The sequence below is a fragment of the Salvia hispanica genome, chromosome 5 (assembly GCF_029641045.1).
Source record: "Salvia hispanica isolate PSC_SH4W2 chromosome 5, Shi_PSC_v1, whole genome shotgun sequence".
In the NCBI taxonomy this organism is placed as follows: Eukaryota; Viridiplantae; Streptophyta; class Magnoliopsida; order Lamiales; family Lamiaceae; genus Salvia; species Salvia hispanica.
The window spans coordinates 30,174,401-30,192,194 of record NC_142696.1 but is presented as its reverse complement, the minus strand read 5'-3'; the positions used below and the strand labels follow the sequence as shown (position 1 = coordinate 30,192,194).

General features: G+C 37.6%; 1 protein-coding gene across 1 annotated transcript; it reads left to right on the top strand.

Annotated features, from left to right (window-relative positions):
- The first annotated feature begins 1,643 nt into the window (after positions 1-1,643).
- On the top strand, positions 1,644-4,671 carry LOC125189537 (wall-associated receptor kinase 2-like). Its single transcript, XM_048086806.2, has 3 exons — positions 1,644-2,547; positions 3,162-3,338; positions 3,418-4,671. Exons 1-3 carry the CDS (start codon positions 1,644-1,646, stop codon positions 4,563-4,565), a joined length of 2,229 nt encoding a protein of 742 aa, XP_047942763.1. The 3' UTR covers positions 4,566-4,671.
- The last annotated feature ends 13,123 nt before the right edge of the window (positions 4,672-17,794 follow it).

The following is a 17,794-nucleotide window of genomic DNA, read 5'->3' as shown; positions in this document are numbered from 1 at the left end:
AAAGTTAATTCAATTAAATTAGATTTATTAGTATATTAAATTAAAAAAAAATTGAATTAAAATTCGATTCTTGGTTAGGAACCGGTCGGTTCCGGATCCGAACCGGAACCGATTTTATTTAAAAAGTTGGAACCAGTAATCGAACCGGAATCAGATTTTCCGGTTCTGCTTCCGGTTCCTCAATTACCTGGCTGGTTCTGATTTCGATTCCGATTAACTAATAATCGAATAACCGTTTAAGCACCCCTGTGATAAGAGAAATGAAATTGGATTTTACATATAAATCAATGACGCTTCATCTATATTTATTTATTAAGTATAATACTCCATTGACTTTGACTTCGCACACACTAGTTTCTTTCTATATAATATTGGTAACATTCATTTTCGACACAACGTAACATAACAATGGTACTTGAAAAAAAAAAGAACAATCGGAAGCAGAGAAGTCAAACGAAATATTGGGATTTATCTGAAGCTTGCTGTTAATCAGTTTTAAGACAGTGAAATTTATGAATATAAATAAAGATAAATATAAATAAAAGATAAATATACATAAATTAGTATAAAGATGTAATCCAATGCAAAATCTAAATATTGTATACACTCCAAATTACTATGATCTGGACCGTTAGAAAATGTGATAACATCAACGATTAACGTTGAGTTGACATCAAAATCTTGAAATTTTACAATGATTGAATATTGACACTATGTTTAAGAGTTTGAAAATTTTATAATATAGAGTTTTGCATTTTATTACTATCCACAATACTCTTTATTTTTGAATAGAATAGAATCAGTTTATTTCGAGAGATATCAGAAAAAAGAGATGAAATAATTCACCGATCTTTCGAAATTTGGATTAAATTCGCAGACCCGGAATATGGGATTGAGGCATACCAAATTTTTAGAATAAGACATTTTTGCCTTTTTATCTTTATTCTTTCTTTTTTATTATTATTTCTTATATAAAATTCATGTATTGGCCAAACTATCCACAAATTTGAACCACCTATTCGCCGCCTCCACCCTCCTCCTCCCCCCCGCCACTTCCTACCTCTTCTTTGGTACAAAAGTTAAAATATATACATCCAAATTAGAGAGAATATAAATTAAATTTTAAAAGATGTTTATAGGAATTGTTTTCTGGATAAAAATGCGTTGAATAGTTTAGGAAAAGGGGAAAAAAATAGCAAAATCAATCCTAAAATGATTTTAACATAATATATAAACTTTTTTATGAGTATGTCCTCTGATTTTTTTTATTAATTCTTTTATTACTTCTCTAAACTCATTTCATATTTTATGTCAAAACTAGAAAAAATTATGTAAAACTAGTTGCTTAAAATTCTAAAAAATCAAACGTTTTTTCCCTAGAAATATAGTAAGCATTTTTTTCTAAAATTTAGTTAAGGTGACCGGGTTATAAGGTAAAATGAAAGTGCCATTAAAATAAGTAATTCCTTAATTTTCGACACTGATTGGAAATTACAAAATTATCCATCTGCTGATGGATCAGCTATATTTAATTATTAAGTAAAATATTCCATTGACTTTGACTTGGCATACTATAGTTTCTTTATACATTAATATTGGTAACGAATGTCATTTACTTAATTTATTTTCGACACAACATAACAATGGTGTTTGAGAAACTCATCTCCATCTTCATCCTCATATTGGTCTTCTTCTCTTCACCAACACTAGTATTTTCATCATCTCATTACAATTTCCCAATAGCTAAGCCTAATAATCCCAACTGCAACGATACATGCGGCGACATACAAATCCCCTTCCCTTTCGGCACCACACCCGAATGCTCCTTCGCAAGACAATTCCGTCTCACTTGCAACCGCACAGCTTCCGATCCTCCGAAGCTGTTATGGTGGAACACGAATTTCGAAATCACAGACATATCCCTCGACGGCCAGTTCACGCTCATGAAGACCATAGCGCACGACTGTTATCATAGCAACGGAGTCCAGTCCTCCAATTTCAGTAATAACGGGATTCGGCTTCGTCCCCACTTCACGCTCAATAATACCGCGAATAAGTTCACTGTCTTGGGGTGTTCTGCCATCGCTGCTTTTACGGGGATTAGTCTCAACCAGACCTTTATTACGGCCGGTGCCGCCATGTGCAGTTCGCAGGCTGATTTGAGTGAAGGGACGTGTAACGGTGCGGGCTGTTTCCAGACTGACATCCCCACCGATGTGTCGGAGTATTATGTTGTAATCCAGAGTCTTAGTAATTATACTAATACTTATAGCTTTAGTAACTGCACTTATGCGTTTGCTGTTGAGAGGTCTGCATTCCGATTTTCCAAGGATAATCTAACAAACTTGTTGCCCCGTCAAAGACTTCCTGTGGTGGTTGATTGGGTCATCGGGAATGGCACGTGCCAAGAGGCTCGGAGAAATGCCACTAGTTATGCTTGCGTCAATGCAAACACAACCTGCTACGACCCCACAAATGGCTATGGCTACCGTTGTCGTTGCGAGGATGGGTTCGAAGGAAACCCATATCTACCTCAAGGGTGTATAGGTATTACAAACTTTACACTTTTTAGTCAGTCCCTTAGAGTGTCCACAATAGTGCTGCCGTGTGAGGCGCAGCTGCGCCGCGGCGGTGGTGCCACGCCCGGGAGAGCAGCGGTCGCGCAGCTGCGCCGCGGCGGCGCATATCTGATTTTTTTATTTTTTATTTTTTTCTACAAAAATTCTATTCCCAATTCATTTTTTTTATTCCATTTCAATTAAAATATACTAACAATTGATAAAATAATGTGATTTGTGGCTGTGGATGTGGCGTGACTTGACATGTTTTTGTAGCTGAGCCATGACTGTGATGACTAGGCGAACAAGTTTTTCTTTTTGGCTGTGACTTGGTTGTGCCACTATTATGGACACTCTTATAGTTATGATTTTAAAATTAAAAAAATATTTGAATAATTTTTAAATAAGTGGACCCCCACTATCCATTAATACCACTTCCACTATATTTTCTGTGCCCTCCCTCTTATTTTACCTACATTAAAACTTGTCCCTTCAAATTTTGAGGGACACAACATAGTAGTATTACATTGCTTTCTCTTTGTATTAAAATATTATTATCACTATTAATCATGATGTTTAACCAGTTATTCTGTATGTTTTCAGATATTAATGAATGCTTAAATGATAATTTACATGATTGCAACACGAAAGCATCCTGCACCAATAACATAGGCAATTACACATGTACTTGTCCCGAAAATTACGAAGGAGATGGAAAGGGTGAAGATGGATGTAAGTGGAAGTCGCCCAAAGATATGAAGATTACTTATGTCTTAATTGGTAAATATTATTAGTTTTATAATTGGCCTTATCATGTTTTAATCCTTCTAATACGAGCTTCTTGATATAAAATAAACAGGAGTTGGCTCCGGGGTCATTTGTCTACTACTTAGCACCATCCTCTTTTACTTAGAGCACAAGAGAAGATCACATAATAAGATGAAGCGGAAATTCTTTCACCAAAACGGTGGGTATATATTACAAGAGAAGCTCGCTAAGAGAGAAGCGTCACCAGATATGGTCATCATTTTCAGCTCATTCGAGCTAGAAAAGGCCACCAATAACTTCCACAACAACATGATCATTGGCCGAGGCGGCTTTGGCACCGTGTACAAAGGCGTTCTAGTAGACAGAAGAACAGTTGCGATCAAGAGGTCTATAAGAGTTGATCCCACACAAATCGAACAGTTCATCAACGAGGTAGTTATTCTATCTCAAATTAACCACAGGAATGTAGTAAGGCTTCTTGGTTGTTGCCTAGAAACAGATGTTCCGCTTTTGGTCTACGAGTTCATTCCCAATGGCACCCTTTCTTTGCACTTGCACAATGAGGCTAAGGCACGTGCCCTTGATTGGAGCATGCGTCTGAAGATCGCGGCAGAAACTGCTGGGGTGCTCTCGTATCTTCACTCTTCAACTTCTACTCCCATCATACACAGGGATGTCAAGTCGGACAATATCCTCTTGGACCACAATTTGACAGTTAAGGTGTCAGATTTCGGAGCTTCAAAGCTTGTTCCAGTTGATCTCGCCCAGCTATCCACAGTGGTGCTGGGAACTTTGGGATACCTTGATCCTGAGTACATGCAGACGAACCAGTTGACAGAGAAGAGCGATGTTTACAGCTTTGGAGTTGTTCTGCTGGAGCTAGTCACGGGGCGTAAAGCATTGTGCTTTGATAGGCCCATAGAGGAGAAGAGTTTATCTAACTATTTCCTTTATGTACTCAAGGAGGATTTGTTGGTAAAAATTATTGATGAAAAAATTGTAAGTTTGGGAAATATGGAGCAAATAAATGCGGTTTGTAAACTAGCGAAAGAGTGCTTAAATGTGAAGGGGGAAGATAGACCTAGTATGAAGGAGGTGGCAATGGAGCTAGAAGGGCTGATACTGCGAGAGAAGCACTCGTGGGCCACAAATGTTGACAACGAAGAAGAGATGAAATCTTTGATTCCGAATGATCATATTGTTAACCAATCAATGGAGGAAGATGATATTTTACTTTGAGCATTTATATATGTGTTTTGATATTCATGTTGATTGTGGTGATCAAATTGGTCTTTCGATTTTATGCAATGATCTTGTGTAATTTTGTATCAAAATGTTTGTTTGAATTAGTTGATATGTGGTTGTTTCCGTCACTTTAGCTCTTTATTTTAGCTTTCAATATTTGTCAGATTCACATTTTGTTCCGAATTAAAACGAATTGAATTTTCAATGTTTTTTAAAGAATTTGATGCACCGGTAAAATTTTGAAAGATATGTTTGATCAGTTCCATCACATGACAATATTAATTCCATAGAGGGGTGATGCAAATTTTGTTTAAGAGGGGGCTTTACCATATAACCTAACCCCAAAATAAATTCTATGTAATCATGGATCATCTCTGCTAAACATCAAGGAATAGTTATAAAACTATACTAAGATATGTTGAATACGTTTTAGAGTCTTTACTCATTAACCTTTCTCAACTAAACATTAAAAGGAAATTGTGCAAGGGTCGTTTGGTTTACTCCATGATTGGGCTTTTAGATGGGCGTATGTCATGATTGTTATACAATGTCGATGTTTGGTTGCGTTTTGGGATTTTCTTGCTAACCTTAAACCATTGTTGGGTATTCATTTTAATCAAGACAGTAAACTAATATTGACTATTCTACCCCTAGGGTTGACAGTTCATCCCAAAGTGCAAGGGTGATGTATATATGCGCCACTTTGTTATTTTCCCACTTCCCGCATTTTTTTTCTGGATAGCACATCTTTCGTCACATCGGCGACGTCCAACAATAGACGACAATCGTTCCCCTAAACCCTCTATTTCTGGCCAGGTAAGTTCACGCGTCTGGTCTTAGTAATCGTATTTCATGATATTTAGCTATGTTTTTGTTTTTGCGGCTGGTTTGCGTGTTCAAAAATTTCTTCAAATGCTTGTGTTCCCTGGTAAGATCTGAGTAAATTATGCCTGGGATACGCTCGGATTTTGCACTGTTTTAAGGCCCTTATTTGGTCTGTTTTTTCCGTCGATCAAAAAAAGATTACCGACGAATTACCGACGGAATTATCGACGGAAATTTCCGTCACTAACTTTTTTCCTTTTTAATTAATGTATTTTCCATCGGTAATTCCGTCGGTCAAAAAAAGATTACCGACGAGTTCTTTACCGATGGAAAAATATTGTCCATCGGTAAAGAACTCGTCGGTAATTTTTTTTTCGACCGACGGAATTACCGACGGAAAATACATTAATTAAAAAGGAAAAAAGTTAGTGACGGAAATTTCCGTCGATAATTCGTAGCGAAAAATTTTACGTCGGTAATTCCGTCGGTAAACTGACATTTTTTTGTAGTGTTTTACCTTATTCCACTATGATTCGATTTTTCCCCTATAAATGCCCTCTCAAACCTCTTCATTATCATCATCTTTTTGCCTCATAATTCTAGATCATAAAATTGAGAGAGTTCTTTACTGTGCAAGAGGTTAGAGACGGAATCAAGCGAAGATCAAGGCTACAAGGATTCTACCTATGGGTTTTATTGCTTTTAGTTCTTATGTTCACTTTGTATTCCTTTCATTCTATGATTTTAGCTTATTCTGCCATGTGTAACTAAACTCATAGGATTCTAGGATGTGTTAGTAACGACTTTGGTTATACAGTTCCTTTTTCTATTTAATATCTGTTTTGTTTTTACTTCGTTTCTTCCTTAAGTTGTTCCGTAATACTTCATGTTTGAGTGACACATTCGATGCAGATTTAATATAACTTGCTACATAATCGTGAGAGGAGGTTGACGAGTTAGATCCACTTAATAGACACTACAATTAGTTTCCCTTAAAACGACACTGTTAATTGATAGTGAGGACTTTTCAAGGGTCTTAAGAGCTTTTAGGAGTTACGAATCTAGGATTGACAACCCTAGTGTTGTAATTTATGCTTGTACCACATGGGCATAACTAGTGTGACTCGTTCTATCGAAGTATAAACTGTGCTAGGGTATTGTAGTTGGAACTTGTATAACCATAACTGTGAACGCACATCCCTGGAATTCTCTTATCTCTCGTATCTTTCTCTATTATTTGTTGCAATTAGTTGTTTACAGCTTTCAGTACTCTTGTTTTCTAAAAAGTTTTAAAAAAATCTTTGGTTATTCAAATAGTAAAAGAAGCTCAGTAGAAGGTTGATTTTATTCCCCGTGTTCGACAACCCGATACTAACCTTTAGCTATACTAGATCTACCTTGTATACTTGCAAGTATTTTAGTGCTAATAAATAGTGCGTCAAGTTTTTGGCGCCGTTGTCGGGGAATAACATCACTTTGTAATTGATATCTTCAAACGAACGATTTTGCTACTTTGGATTTTATTTGTTTTTTATTTTATTTTTTAGTTTTATTTTTTTTTATTTTGTCTATTTCAGGTAGTTTATGCGAACGCGCTCTGGGAAGGACAGCTTAGAGCCACTCGATCTCGAACTTGAGCGACTAGCAATGGCGGACGAAGATAACAGAACTGAGCTGAAGATGTTACAGGCCCAAGTGAAGCTCCTGATGGATGAGAAGATCGCTAGAGGGGCGCAGGAGAAGAAAAACAGGGTTATAGTTCCTGTTATGCAGATGTTTAATCACGGGAATATTCTTACTTTTCCCGAGGGCCCTCGTATCGATGCTAATAATTTTGAGCTGCGCATACCCCTTATTCAAAGGGTTGAGCAACATCCTTTTGCAGGTAGGGCTACGGAAGATGCAAACCGCCACCTCTCGAAGTTCGTGGAAATTTCCAACACTCTGAAGTTGAATGGTGTCGACGACGACGTCATTAGGGTATGACTCTTTCCCTTTTTCTCTTACAGATTATGCTAAAGAGTGGTTTGAGTGTCTACCTACAGAGCAAGCCTCCACATGGAAGGATATAGTGGCATCATTCCTCGACAAATACTATCCGCCAGGCACCATACTGAAACTGAAGAGTGAAATATTCCAATTCATTCAGCGCCCAGACGATCCCCTTTATGAGGCCGTTGCTCGTTTCAAAGGGCTCCTCCGCAAGTGCCCCAACTATGGTTTCACCGTGGACCACCAGGTAGACATTCTATATAATGTTTTCAATGAGCAAAACTGTGCTATGTTGGATTCAGGGGCCAAAGGAGGATTTCTACGGAAGAGCGGAGCGGAGGCCATGGCAGTGATAGAGGAATTTTCCACCAACAGCCGCGGGTGGTCAAAGGAGAAGCATCAATCTAGAAGGGTTGCAGTCGTAGAAGCAGCCGATGATAGCTCATTTGCAAAGGAGTTGGTCAAGGTTAGGGTGAATCAGATGGATACATCGAGGAGAGAAGATCCGGTTCCACCGACTTCCGTTATCGCAGTCACCAAACCCGACGCTCCTTCCACTCCCACCGAGGATGTCAACTAAGTGCAACAAGGAGGCGGTCCCAATAGACCTTTCAACAATAATAATTATCGTCCTAACCAGGGGGGCGGTAATTACAACAATTATAATGGGAATCGTCCTCACCCCGACCTTTCGTACCCTAGCAATAATTTCTTGCAACCCCCTGCAGGATTTAATGTGAGTAAAGGTGGAGCAGTTGAGCCCGCAAAGAAGGAGGAGAGATACGAGGCAGGGATCATGAAAATCCTAGAAGTGCTAGTGCGAGATAGGAAGACCAACGACACCAAGATTGGAGTCGTGGAAGTAAGGTTCAACAACCTCGAGGCTGGAATAAACACGATTACTACCGCAGTCACCTCCATCAAAACTCAAATGGACCAAGTCCAACAAAAGATAGATGAGGACAAGGCAGCAGCACGAGTGGTTGACATCAACAAAAAGTGGGTTGCGAAGCAAAAAATGGGGGCAGAAAGCAGCTCTGGGGCACAAACTGGAGTCTACCCGACGCCCAGCAGGCCGCTGCAAGCTACGCAGTGGGCCGCTACCGATCCGGTAGAAACACCCGCGAAGAAAGATGCTCTCGTGGGCCACAATGCGATTGTACTCCCTTTTCAGCCAAAGAGGAAGTTTAAGCTTTAGGAGCAATTTAAGCACTTCTTGAATATGTTCTGCAAGTTCACATTAACATTCCTCTAGTTGAATCGTTGCAGGAAATACCTAGGTATGCAAAACTACTTAGGGAGGCCGTTATGAGAAAGAAGAAGCCTACGAAGGCAGATCTTAAGTTGCCATTTCATTGCAGTGAGATCATTCGACGAGAGAAGGCAGTGAAGCAGAGGGATCCCGGCCAGTTCAACATCTGTTGTTCAATCGGGCAAAGAAAGGTGGACAAAGCGCTCTACGATCTTGGAGCTAGTATCAACATCATGCCACTCAAGTACTACGAAAAGCTCAACATCGGACCACTTACAACTCAGATTGCACGATTAGGTTAGTTGATAACTCTGCAATTAAGGTGGTGGGGATGATCGGGGATGTGTTGGTAAAAGTAGATGATTTGATTTTCCCCGCTGATTTCATTATACTTGATATGAAAGTTGATAAAAATGTGTCTCTAATCCTCCGCAGAGACTTTCTTGCCACAAGCAAATCTCTTATTGATGTAGGTAGGGGGGAGATCACGCTTAGCGACAATGCTAGCAAGTCCACCTACAAGATAGAGAGCGAAGTGCTCAAATACGAGGAGGACAAAGAGCCAAGATGGAGTACGAGTGTAGGGTCGTGATGATGACCGACACTACGAAGCCTAAAGGGCCGAGAGAAGGGGAGGATTGTTCTAACCCTTCTATTTGTGTCATTAATGATGTACCTCCAACTCCGAAAAAGGGCAAGCCTAACCCCCCTAAAGTTACATTGCAGGAAAAACCAAACGGGAAGAAGAAAAAGAAGGCTCAATCACAAGATGACCCCGAAGTTTATGTGATTAAGAACGCGAAAGGAAAATACAAATGGTGGAAAAATATGGGAACAAAATTGGTCCAAGTCGCGGTTTCCAGTACCAGGGTCATTGATTTGCCCACCTAGTTGGGTCACCTCAAGTCGAACCAACGACTTTAAAACAAATGCGCTAGTTGGGAGGCAACCCAATTTGTTCTCTTTTCTGTTATTTTCATTTAATTTTCTTTATTTTCGTTTTCCTTAAAAAAAATAAAATAAAAATTTCACAGCGGCCGCTGCGCAATCCACAACAGTCGCTACGTTTTCACACGTGTACAGGAACAAAGCCGGGCCTAGGGCGGGCCGTAGCGTTCGCTGAGCGGCCGCAGCGGCCCGGGAGAGCGCGCCGTTTTCTGAAGAGCCGCAGCGGTCGCTGCGCGAGAACAGAATCGCAAAAACTGCCTATTAAGGTTAGTTTTTCTCATTCTTTTCTTAATCTTTTCTCTTCATTCTCTCTTGCACACAACCCCCACTCAAATTCTTCAACAATCCCACACACCCACACTCAAATTCATCCATTGCATCTCAATTCTCAAGCTTTCGTCGTCCATTTCACTCCAATTCAAGGTATGATTCCTATCTTAAATTTCTGAGTTCTTATTTGAATTCTTCCATGGATATTGGGCTATATGATGAATTGTACCGATTAAAAGTTTGTTTTAGTATGGGGGATGAGTTTGATGATGATTTTCTGTGCTTTGAACGGTTAAATTTGTGTTTTGGGTGATGGCTTGTGGTTTTTGATAGTGAGTTTCCCTCTTGTTCTTTGTTGTTTATACATTGTAATCATGTTCATAGCATTGTGAGGCTATTATTACTTCCATGAAGTGCAATACATGTGTAGATTATAGAGATTGTTGATTGTGATGATTATGTTGATACGTCTCTGCATGGGGGATTAATTCACGTTGGGGGATGGGTTGTTGCTGTTCTTTGGTGTTGATATTGTTCTACATGTCTACATGATACACTTCAGAACACTTGATAGGTACAAACTTGCACATCTTGAGTTATGCTTGGATTTATGCTTGGTTGAGTGCAAGTTTAGGGGAAAACCCTTGTTTGTTAACTTGTTTGGTGCTCTTTTTATGAGCTTGATTTTTCTTTGTAGGAAAATGACAATAAGAGGCAAACCCAAGAATGCGAAGATCTACGGCATTAGCCTTCCGTTGGCTGCCCAAATGCATTTCCAGCGCGTTTTTTTAAAGTTTTTCGAATTTTCACCCCGTCTGGATCCCATGCGAAAAATTTCAAGGTATCTTTATTGCTTTCTAGTTTATTCACGTCCCTACCGACTCTACAAACTTATTGTACACTTTGTTGTAAATAAGTTTGGGGGGATGAAGTGGTGGACCGTGAGTTTAGGGTTTTTGGTTTAAAATCCGAAGGTGAATCTTTGTGAAAATGTCATGAACTTAGCATGAAGAACTTAGAAATGCTTAGGGACACACATTAGACTGAGTTGCTAATGATATTACATTCCATCCATGTTTAAGAATGGCTTGATGTCTTGATTTGATAGTTTGGTGAAAAGGTGCATAATTAGCGAATTGCTTGTTCGCCTTGAATCATGCTCATACCTTGTGAGATTTTGAGCCTAAATTTTTTCTTGTGTAATTTATCTGCATTTATGTATATGTTTCTAGAACTTGCTCCTTGTCTGCCTAAGTTTACATAGTGTTTAAGTTGATAAGGGAAGATGTTAGGCCATCTTTTCTAGCCTACTTTCATATTTAAATTTTTCGACCCTCTCAAAAATTTCTCATAAATTTTTCCCTTCGGGGCCAATTTTGAGCCTTTAAGCCTTTTTCTTTGGAAGCCAACTAAATGGGGACAATTCCTTAGATTAGTATAATTTCTATATCTTTTGTAAAGGAATTGGAGAGGTAAGAAGGAAAAGTATAAAAAGTAGTGTGCTTAATGTTGAAAAGTGCAAGTGGTGAAACAAAAAAATTCAAAATCTGTGCTTGATCTAGAAAGGATGTGTATGAAAAAGAAAAAAAAAAGGAAGAGAAAAGAAAAAGTGTGAAAGGTTGAAAAAAAAAGAGAGAAAATCAAAGGATTGGAAAGTGAGTTGAAAAAGAAGAATAATAATGTGTTAAAAGTGTCTTGGGGTTTAGAAAAGTGGAGTCAATTTTGCTCTACTTGGGATATTTTTATGTTAAGTCACTTTTTAGCCAAATATTCCTCACCTACTAAAGAGCCTATATTACAACAAAAAAGAAATACCTTTCGGACTTTTGATGCTTAATCACATCTAGAAGATGAGGGATTAGACTTTGAGCAAGCTTATGGTAAACTTTGCGTGATGCATGATTTGAGTGCTTATACACTTTAACCTTTATACACTTTGATAGTGAGAGAACACTTCCCATCTTTGGAAGTTTGCCACATGTGAGTGCGTGAATTCCAGGTGTTCCACGAGTTAGTAATAAAAGTGCACTAATAAGCCTTGCTAAATTTGATTACGTTAATTCATGCTTAATCTATTCTTTCATCTTTTGAGGCAATTATGACGTCTAGTTCTTGTGCATTCCGTGCGTCTATATTTGTGTCTTTAATGTTTTGTTTGAGCACAAATAAAAATGTAAGTTTGGGAAAGTTGATATGCTCGGATTTTGCACTGTTTTAAGGCCCTTATTTGGTCTGTTTTTAATGTCTAAATTGCAATTCATGTCCATATTTTGCATATTTTATCTATTTTGGTTTTTGACATGTTTTGTGATAATTGTGCATATTTGAGCAAAAAAGACAGAAAAAGTCAAAGTTGGAAATCTGGAGCGTTCATGCCGTCCAGCGGTCCGCTGGAAAATGCGCAGCGACCGCTGGAGCCTAGCGACCGCGCGGGCGCGCGCGCGCGTGTGGGCTCTACAGCCCATCTTAGTCCACTTGAATTATTACATGTAATAATTCTTCTTATTAATAAGCTTGTTACTTTCAATGTAGGATAATTAACTCTCTTAATTAATCCCCTAGCTTCTCTCATAGCTCATTTAGTTTGCAATTTTGCACAACTTTAATCTATTATTTTTCACACAATTAAATGTCTCGTTGAAATTATAATTGGTCAAAGTCCATTGACCGAGCATAGATTCCAACAGATGGTTGATTACACATGCAATTGCCCCAATGAGAAGCCGCCAAAGGATACCAAGATTATTCATGTCTTGATTGTTAAACATTCTTGTTCATACAAATCATGCATTCATGTTGAAATATTTTTGAGAATATTCAACAGGAATTGCTACTTGGATAATTTGTTTGCTACTCAACATCATATCATCCTCCTCTACTTGAATTACTTGGATCTCAAGAGAAGATCACAGAATAAGATGAAGAGGAAATACTTTCTCCAAAACGGAGACCGTATGTTTCAAGAGAAACTCGCTACGAGAGAAGCTTCACCGGAGATGATCATCATTTTCAGCTCATCTGAGCTACAGAAGGCGGCAAACAACTTCCACGACAGTATGATCAATGCTCGAGGCGGCTTCGGCACCGTGTACAAAGGTGTGCTAGCGAACAGAGGAACAATGGCAATCAAAAGGTCTATAAGAGTTGATGTGACTGATACGCTCGGATTTTGCACGGTTTTAAAGTCATTATTTGGCCTGGTTTTGATGTCAAAGTCACTCTACATGTCCAATAATTGCATATTTTATACATTTCGGTATTTTGACGTGTTTTGTGAGAAATGTGAATATTTGAGCCGAAAAATGGAGTCAAAATGCAAAGGGAATCGAAACGCAAAGGGAGTTCAGACGTCGACCGCCGGCGCCCAGCGGTCAGTGCTATGTAGCTGCCCGCCTCAGAGTTTCACGCTTGGAAATTAGTCTCGCCCGGAGACCACCGGAAGTCATGCGGCGGTCCGCCACCAAATGGACAGAAGGCTCTGGACTGCAACGCGGCGACCGCCGGCCAAGGTGTGGCGGCCCGCCGGAGAAAGGCGGCGAATTCGACTTGACCTAGATCTGCTCCAAGATTTACCATATTCTGAAGATCTTTTCCTTCTACAATGAGGATTGACTTTCCCCTATAAATAGGACTCAAGCTTCATCAATTAGAGGGCTTCTATTTGCAAAATAATTTCCAGAGATCAAAAGCTAGAGTACGTCATTATGCAAGGAGTTGAAGAAGGATTTCAAGAACATCAAGAACGACAAGGATTCAACCTACGGGTTTTATTTGCTTTAGTTTTATGTTCAAATTGTCTTCCCTTCCATCTATGTGTTTAGCTTATTCCATTATGTGTAACTAAATCATAGGATTCTAGGGATGTGTTAGTAACGACTTTGGTTATACAATTCATTTTTCTATTTAATATCCGTTTTGTTTTTACTTTGTTTCTTACCTAAGTTGATCTTGATGCTTCATGATTGAGTGACACAATAGTGTATGATTTAATATAACTTGCTTCATAACTGTGAGAGAGTTCTAGCGAGTTAGGTCCACTTAGTAGACACTACAGTTAGCTTCCCTTAAAACGGCACTGTTAATTGAGAGTGATGACTTTTCAAGGGTCTTAGGAGTTTTTTGGAGTCACGTGTTAGGATTGACAACCCTAATCTTGTAATCAACGTTTGCATCGCATGAGCATAAGCTAGGTGACTCGTCCTATCAAAGTAATTACTGTGCTAGGGTATTGTAGTTTGGAATTTGTATAATCATAACTGTGAGCGCACATCCCTGGAATTCCCCTTATCTCTATATTTTATCTCCGTGATTTATCTGCAATTAGTTGTTACTCCCTCCGTCCACCATTAGGAGTATCATTCATGTGCGGCACGAGTTTTAAGAAATGTTAAGAAAAGTGAGTGGAAAAAAGTTAGTGGAATAGGGGTCCCACTTGTATATATTAATTTTAAATGAAATGTGGGTGGAATGAGTTAGTGGAAGGTGGGACCTTATTTCCATTAATGGTAAAAGTAAACCGGGACTCTTATTTGCAGACGGACTAAAATGGAAAAACGGGACTCTTATTCGCGGACGGAGGGAGTATTTGCTATTTATTGTTTTCAGTTTTCAAAAAATCCCAAAACTTCATTTCTCCGGATAGTAATTGAGTTCTAGTAGGAGATAGACACTTTGTGTTCTTCTTCCCCGTATTCGATATCCGGTACTGACCTTTGGCAATACTATTTCTATTCTGTATACTTGCAGGTATTAATAGTGCTAAAAAATAGTGCATCAGTGACACAAATCGAGGAGTTCATCAATGAGGTTGTTATTCTGTCTCAGATCAACATAGTAAGGTTGCTTGGTTGTTGCCTAGAGACCAATGTTCCCCTTCTAATCTACGAGTTCATCAACAATGTCACCTTTCGTCACATTTGCATGATTTGAGATATATAGAGAAAATATCAACGGTTTGTAAGCTAGCAAAAGAGTGTTGACGTAAAGGGAGAAGATATGCCTCGTATGAAGGAGGTCGCAATTGAGATGGAAGGGATGCTATGGAGAAAGAAGCACTCGTGGGCAACAAATGTAGACAATGAAGAAGAGATGAAGTCTTTGATTCCGAATAATCATGATAGAACCAGTGGTGTGGGATACAGTAGTATATACATGGATCATATTGTTTTGCCAATCAATATAGAAAGATGATAATTTACTTTTAGAATTTATATACTCCCTCCCTCCCATAGAAATATGTCATATTTCCTTTTTCGTCCGTCCCATAGAAATAGACCATATCCATTTATGACAAGATTTTTCTCCTTCTCTTTTATTTTTCATTTATAGGTCTCACCATCCACTACTACCAAATTATGCATTGAAACCCGTGCCAATCTTAAAGGGCCTATTTCTATGGGACGGAGGGAGTATATTTATACTAATGTTGAGTCTTGTGATCAAGTTGTTCTATCGATTTTATGCAAAAAATTGTGTCATGTTGTATCAAAGTGTTTGTTTGAATTTGTATATATTAGGGGTGGGTAAACGGTTATTAGTTATTTGGTTAACCGATAATCGAACCGAATAATGTCAGTTATCGGTTAACTGATAACCGAAAATCGTCAGTTCCGGTTAGTGATTAATGAAAAATTCGGTAATCGGTTATAACCGATCGGTTATCGGTTATAACCAATAACCAATAACCGAAATTAAATTCAATTTTAATTTTAATTTTAATTATATTTTTAATTAATAAACATTTATAATATTTTTATACTTTTAAAATTTCATTTCTTTACAATTTTAAAGAAATCGTAAGTTACATGCAAATTTTGACAAGAAATTGTAGTTTACTTCTAAATATGTTAGTCTTATATTGCACATAGTCTACTTTCATTTATGTAATTATTTATAATTTTATAATATCTCAAAGTGTGCTTAAATATTACTGTATATTAAAATAGGATATCCCTTCACTTTATTTAGTAACTTTTTGGATTATTTGAACTTTTGTAGTGTCTAAATAAATTTATGTTTTACTTCTAAACATGAAAAGTAAACTTTATTACGTAACTTTTACATCATTGAAAAGTTTTGTGGCCAAATTTGTGAATTGGGATTCTAGTTTTTCAAAAATTGGATTTTTTTTTTTTTTTGTATTTATATGAATATCATCATAATTTATTTATTGGCAATACATAAAATAGAGGTGAGTTCCATTGCAATTAATAGTTGTACATTTAGATAAATAAGTTATGTAAAAGGATCTCTGGTGTGATTAAATAAGATATGGTTTAGAGATTCAATTTATTATTAGGGTTATGGGATGTAAAAATATTAAATTTATCGATCATTTAAATTTTATTTCTAAGTTCGGTTATTTTGGTTATAATCGATAACCGACTGGTTCTAACCGAATCGGTTCCGGTTAGTTTTTTCTCCAATTTTTATGGTCGGTTAACTGACTGTTTACCCACCCCTAGTATGTATGATTGATTCTATATTACTTCTAGGCCTCGTAATATATATTATACTTATTTAACATCAAAATTTTATTTTGACTACATAAACTGAAATGATGAACATTTTGATTACCAATGGGCATTGAGGCTGAATAAGAACACTACTCCGCTGAATAAGAACACTACTCCGCCCAACCATTTTGGAGTGTACTATTTAACATATAGCTATACTTAACTGAGAAGCCAACCGCCCAATCAAGATAAGAAGCACACACCTAAAACTTATTGTGCTTCATGAAGCCCAATAGCCCACCACCCAACCACAAGCTATAGATTCGATAAGAAGCCCACACCTAAACTTTTTCATGGCCTACTCACGACAGCTTCAAAAGTAGGAATAATGGTACCTTAAATAATATTGTTTCCTTTAAGCAGAGATCCACAACCAGGCTCACGAATATCATTAATACCTACCGGAGGAGCACCAATGAAGGAAATAATAAATATAGAAATTGATAGATAGGGCTTACATATAGGAGCAACATATTTATCCTTGCAGTCTCCCGCTTCAAATCTTGACTCAAATAACTTACTATTGTTAATTATATGGAAAGAAATTTATTATTTTTCTATTGATAATATAATTGAAATATTGAAAAATAAAACAAACCTACATTACATTGTATTGTAAATTTTTTGGTTGATTGTTATACAAAAGTTTTTATAAATTCTAAAATACATGAAAAAATTTTTTATTTATGGACAAGGCTTCATTTGATCAATTTCTAATAAATTTTCTTGATTTGATACTGCTTAATCTGTTATTGATTCTTTTATAAAAAATATTTTTTGTGTTTAGATGGAACCTATTTGAAGTGACTTTTGATTATGTAATTAATCGAATTCGAGTTTGGGTGTGGAGTGAGTCATATTCAGGCTAGTGTACACCAATGGTAGATCGTATGCTGTCTTTTGAGTTGGACAATCTAGTCACTTGGAATGTGGCATCTATCATGTATAGTTCAGATATGGTATACGATAGATGATGATGATGATGATGATGGTGGTGGTGGTGGTGGGCTGCGCAGCCATGTTTTTACGATGAAAATGATTATAACGTCTCGGGCCTTTTCAAAGTTAAAAACCTCAATATCACTCAATTGATGGCATGATAAATATTTTTATGAAAATATTTTCGGAATCAAGTATTCAGCCTTGCATGTGTTTTCCCTATGTGAAGGTTGAGCTGTGACGAGCAAACAGTGGGTGTTGAGCATAAAAGTAAAGTAAATGCCTACTAAATGTTTAGAACATGTCGTTTCTTCGTACATGATAGTATTCTTCTCTCGAATGCTTCAACTGAATGTTGTTTCGCTTATCTTTTGATATTGTTGAAGATTGTTTCTTTCAGTTGTCGAACTTTTATAACATGGCACTCTAATTTGAATGATTGAATTCCCACGTTTGATTCATATTCCGAGTTAGTTGATTGT

Excerpts from the sequence above, each read along its gene's own strand:
- LOC125189537 (XM_048086806.2), top strand. The coding sequence starts at position 1,644 with ATGGTGTTTGAGAAACTCATCTCCATCTTCATCCTCATATTGGTCTTC. Across the intron at positions 2,548-3,161 it reads TCTACCTCAAGGGTGTATAG|ATATTAATGAATGCTTAAAT; the intron begins GTATTACAAACT and ends GTATGTTTTCAG. Across the intron at positions 3,339-3,417 it reads GATTACTTATGTCTTAATTG|GAGTTGGCTCCGGGGTCATT; the intron begins GTAAATATTATT and ends TAAAATAAACAG.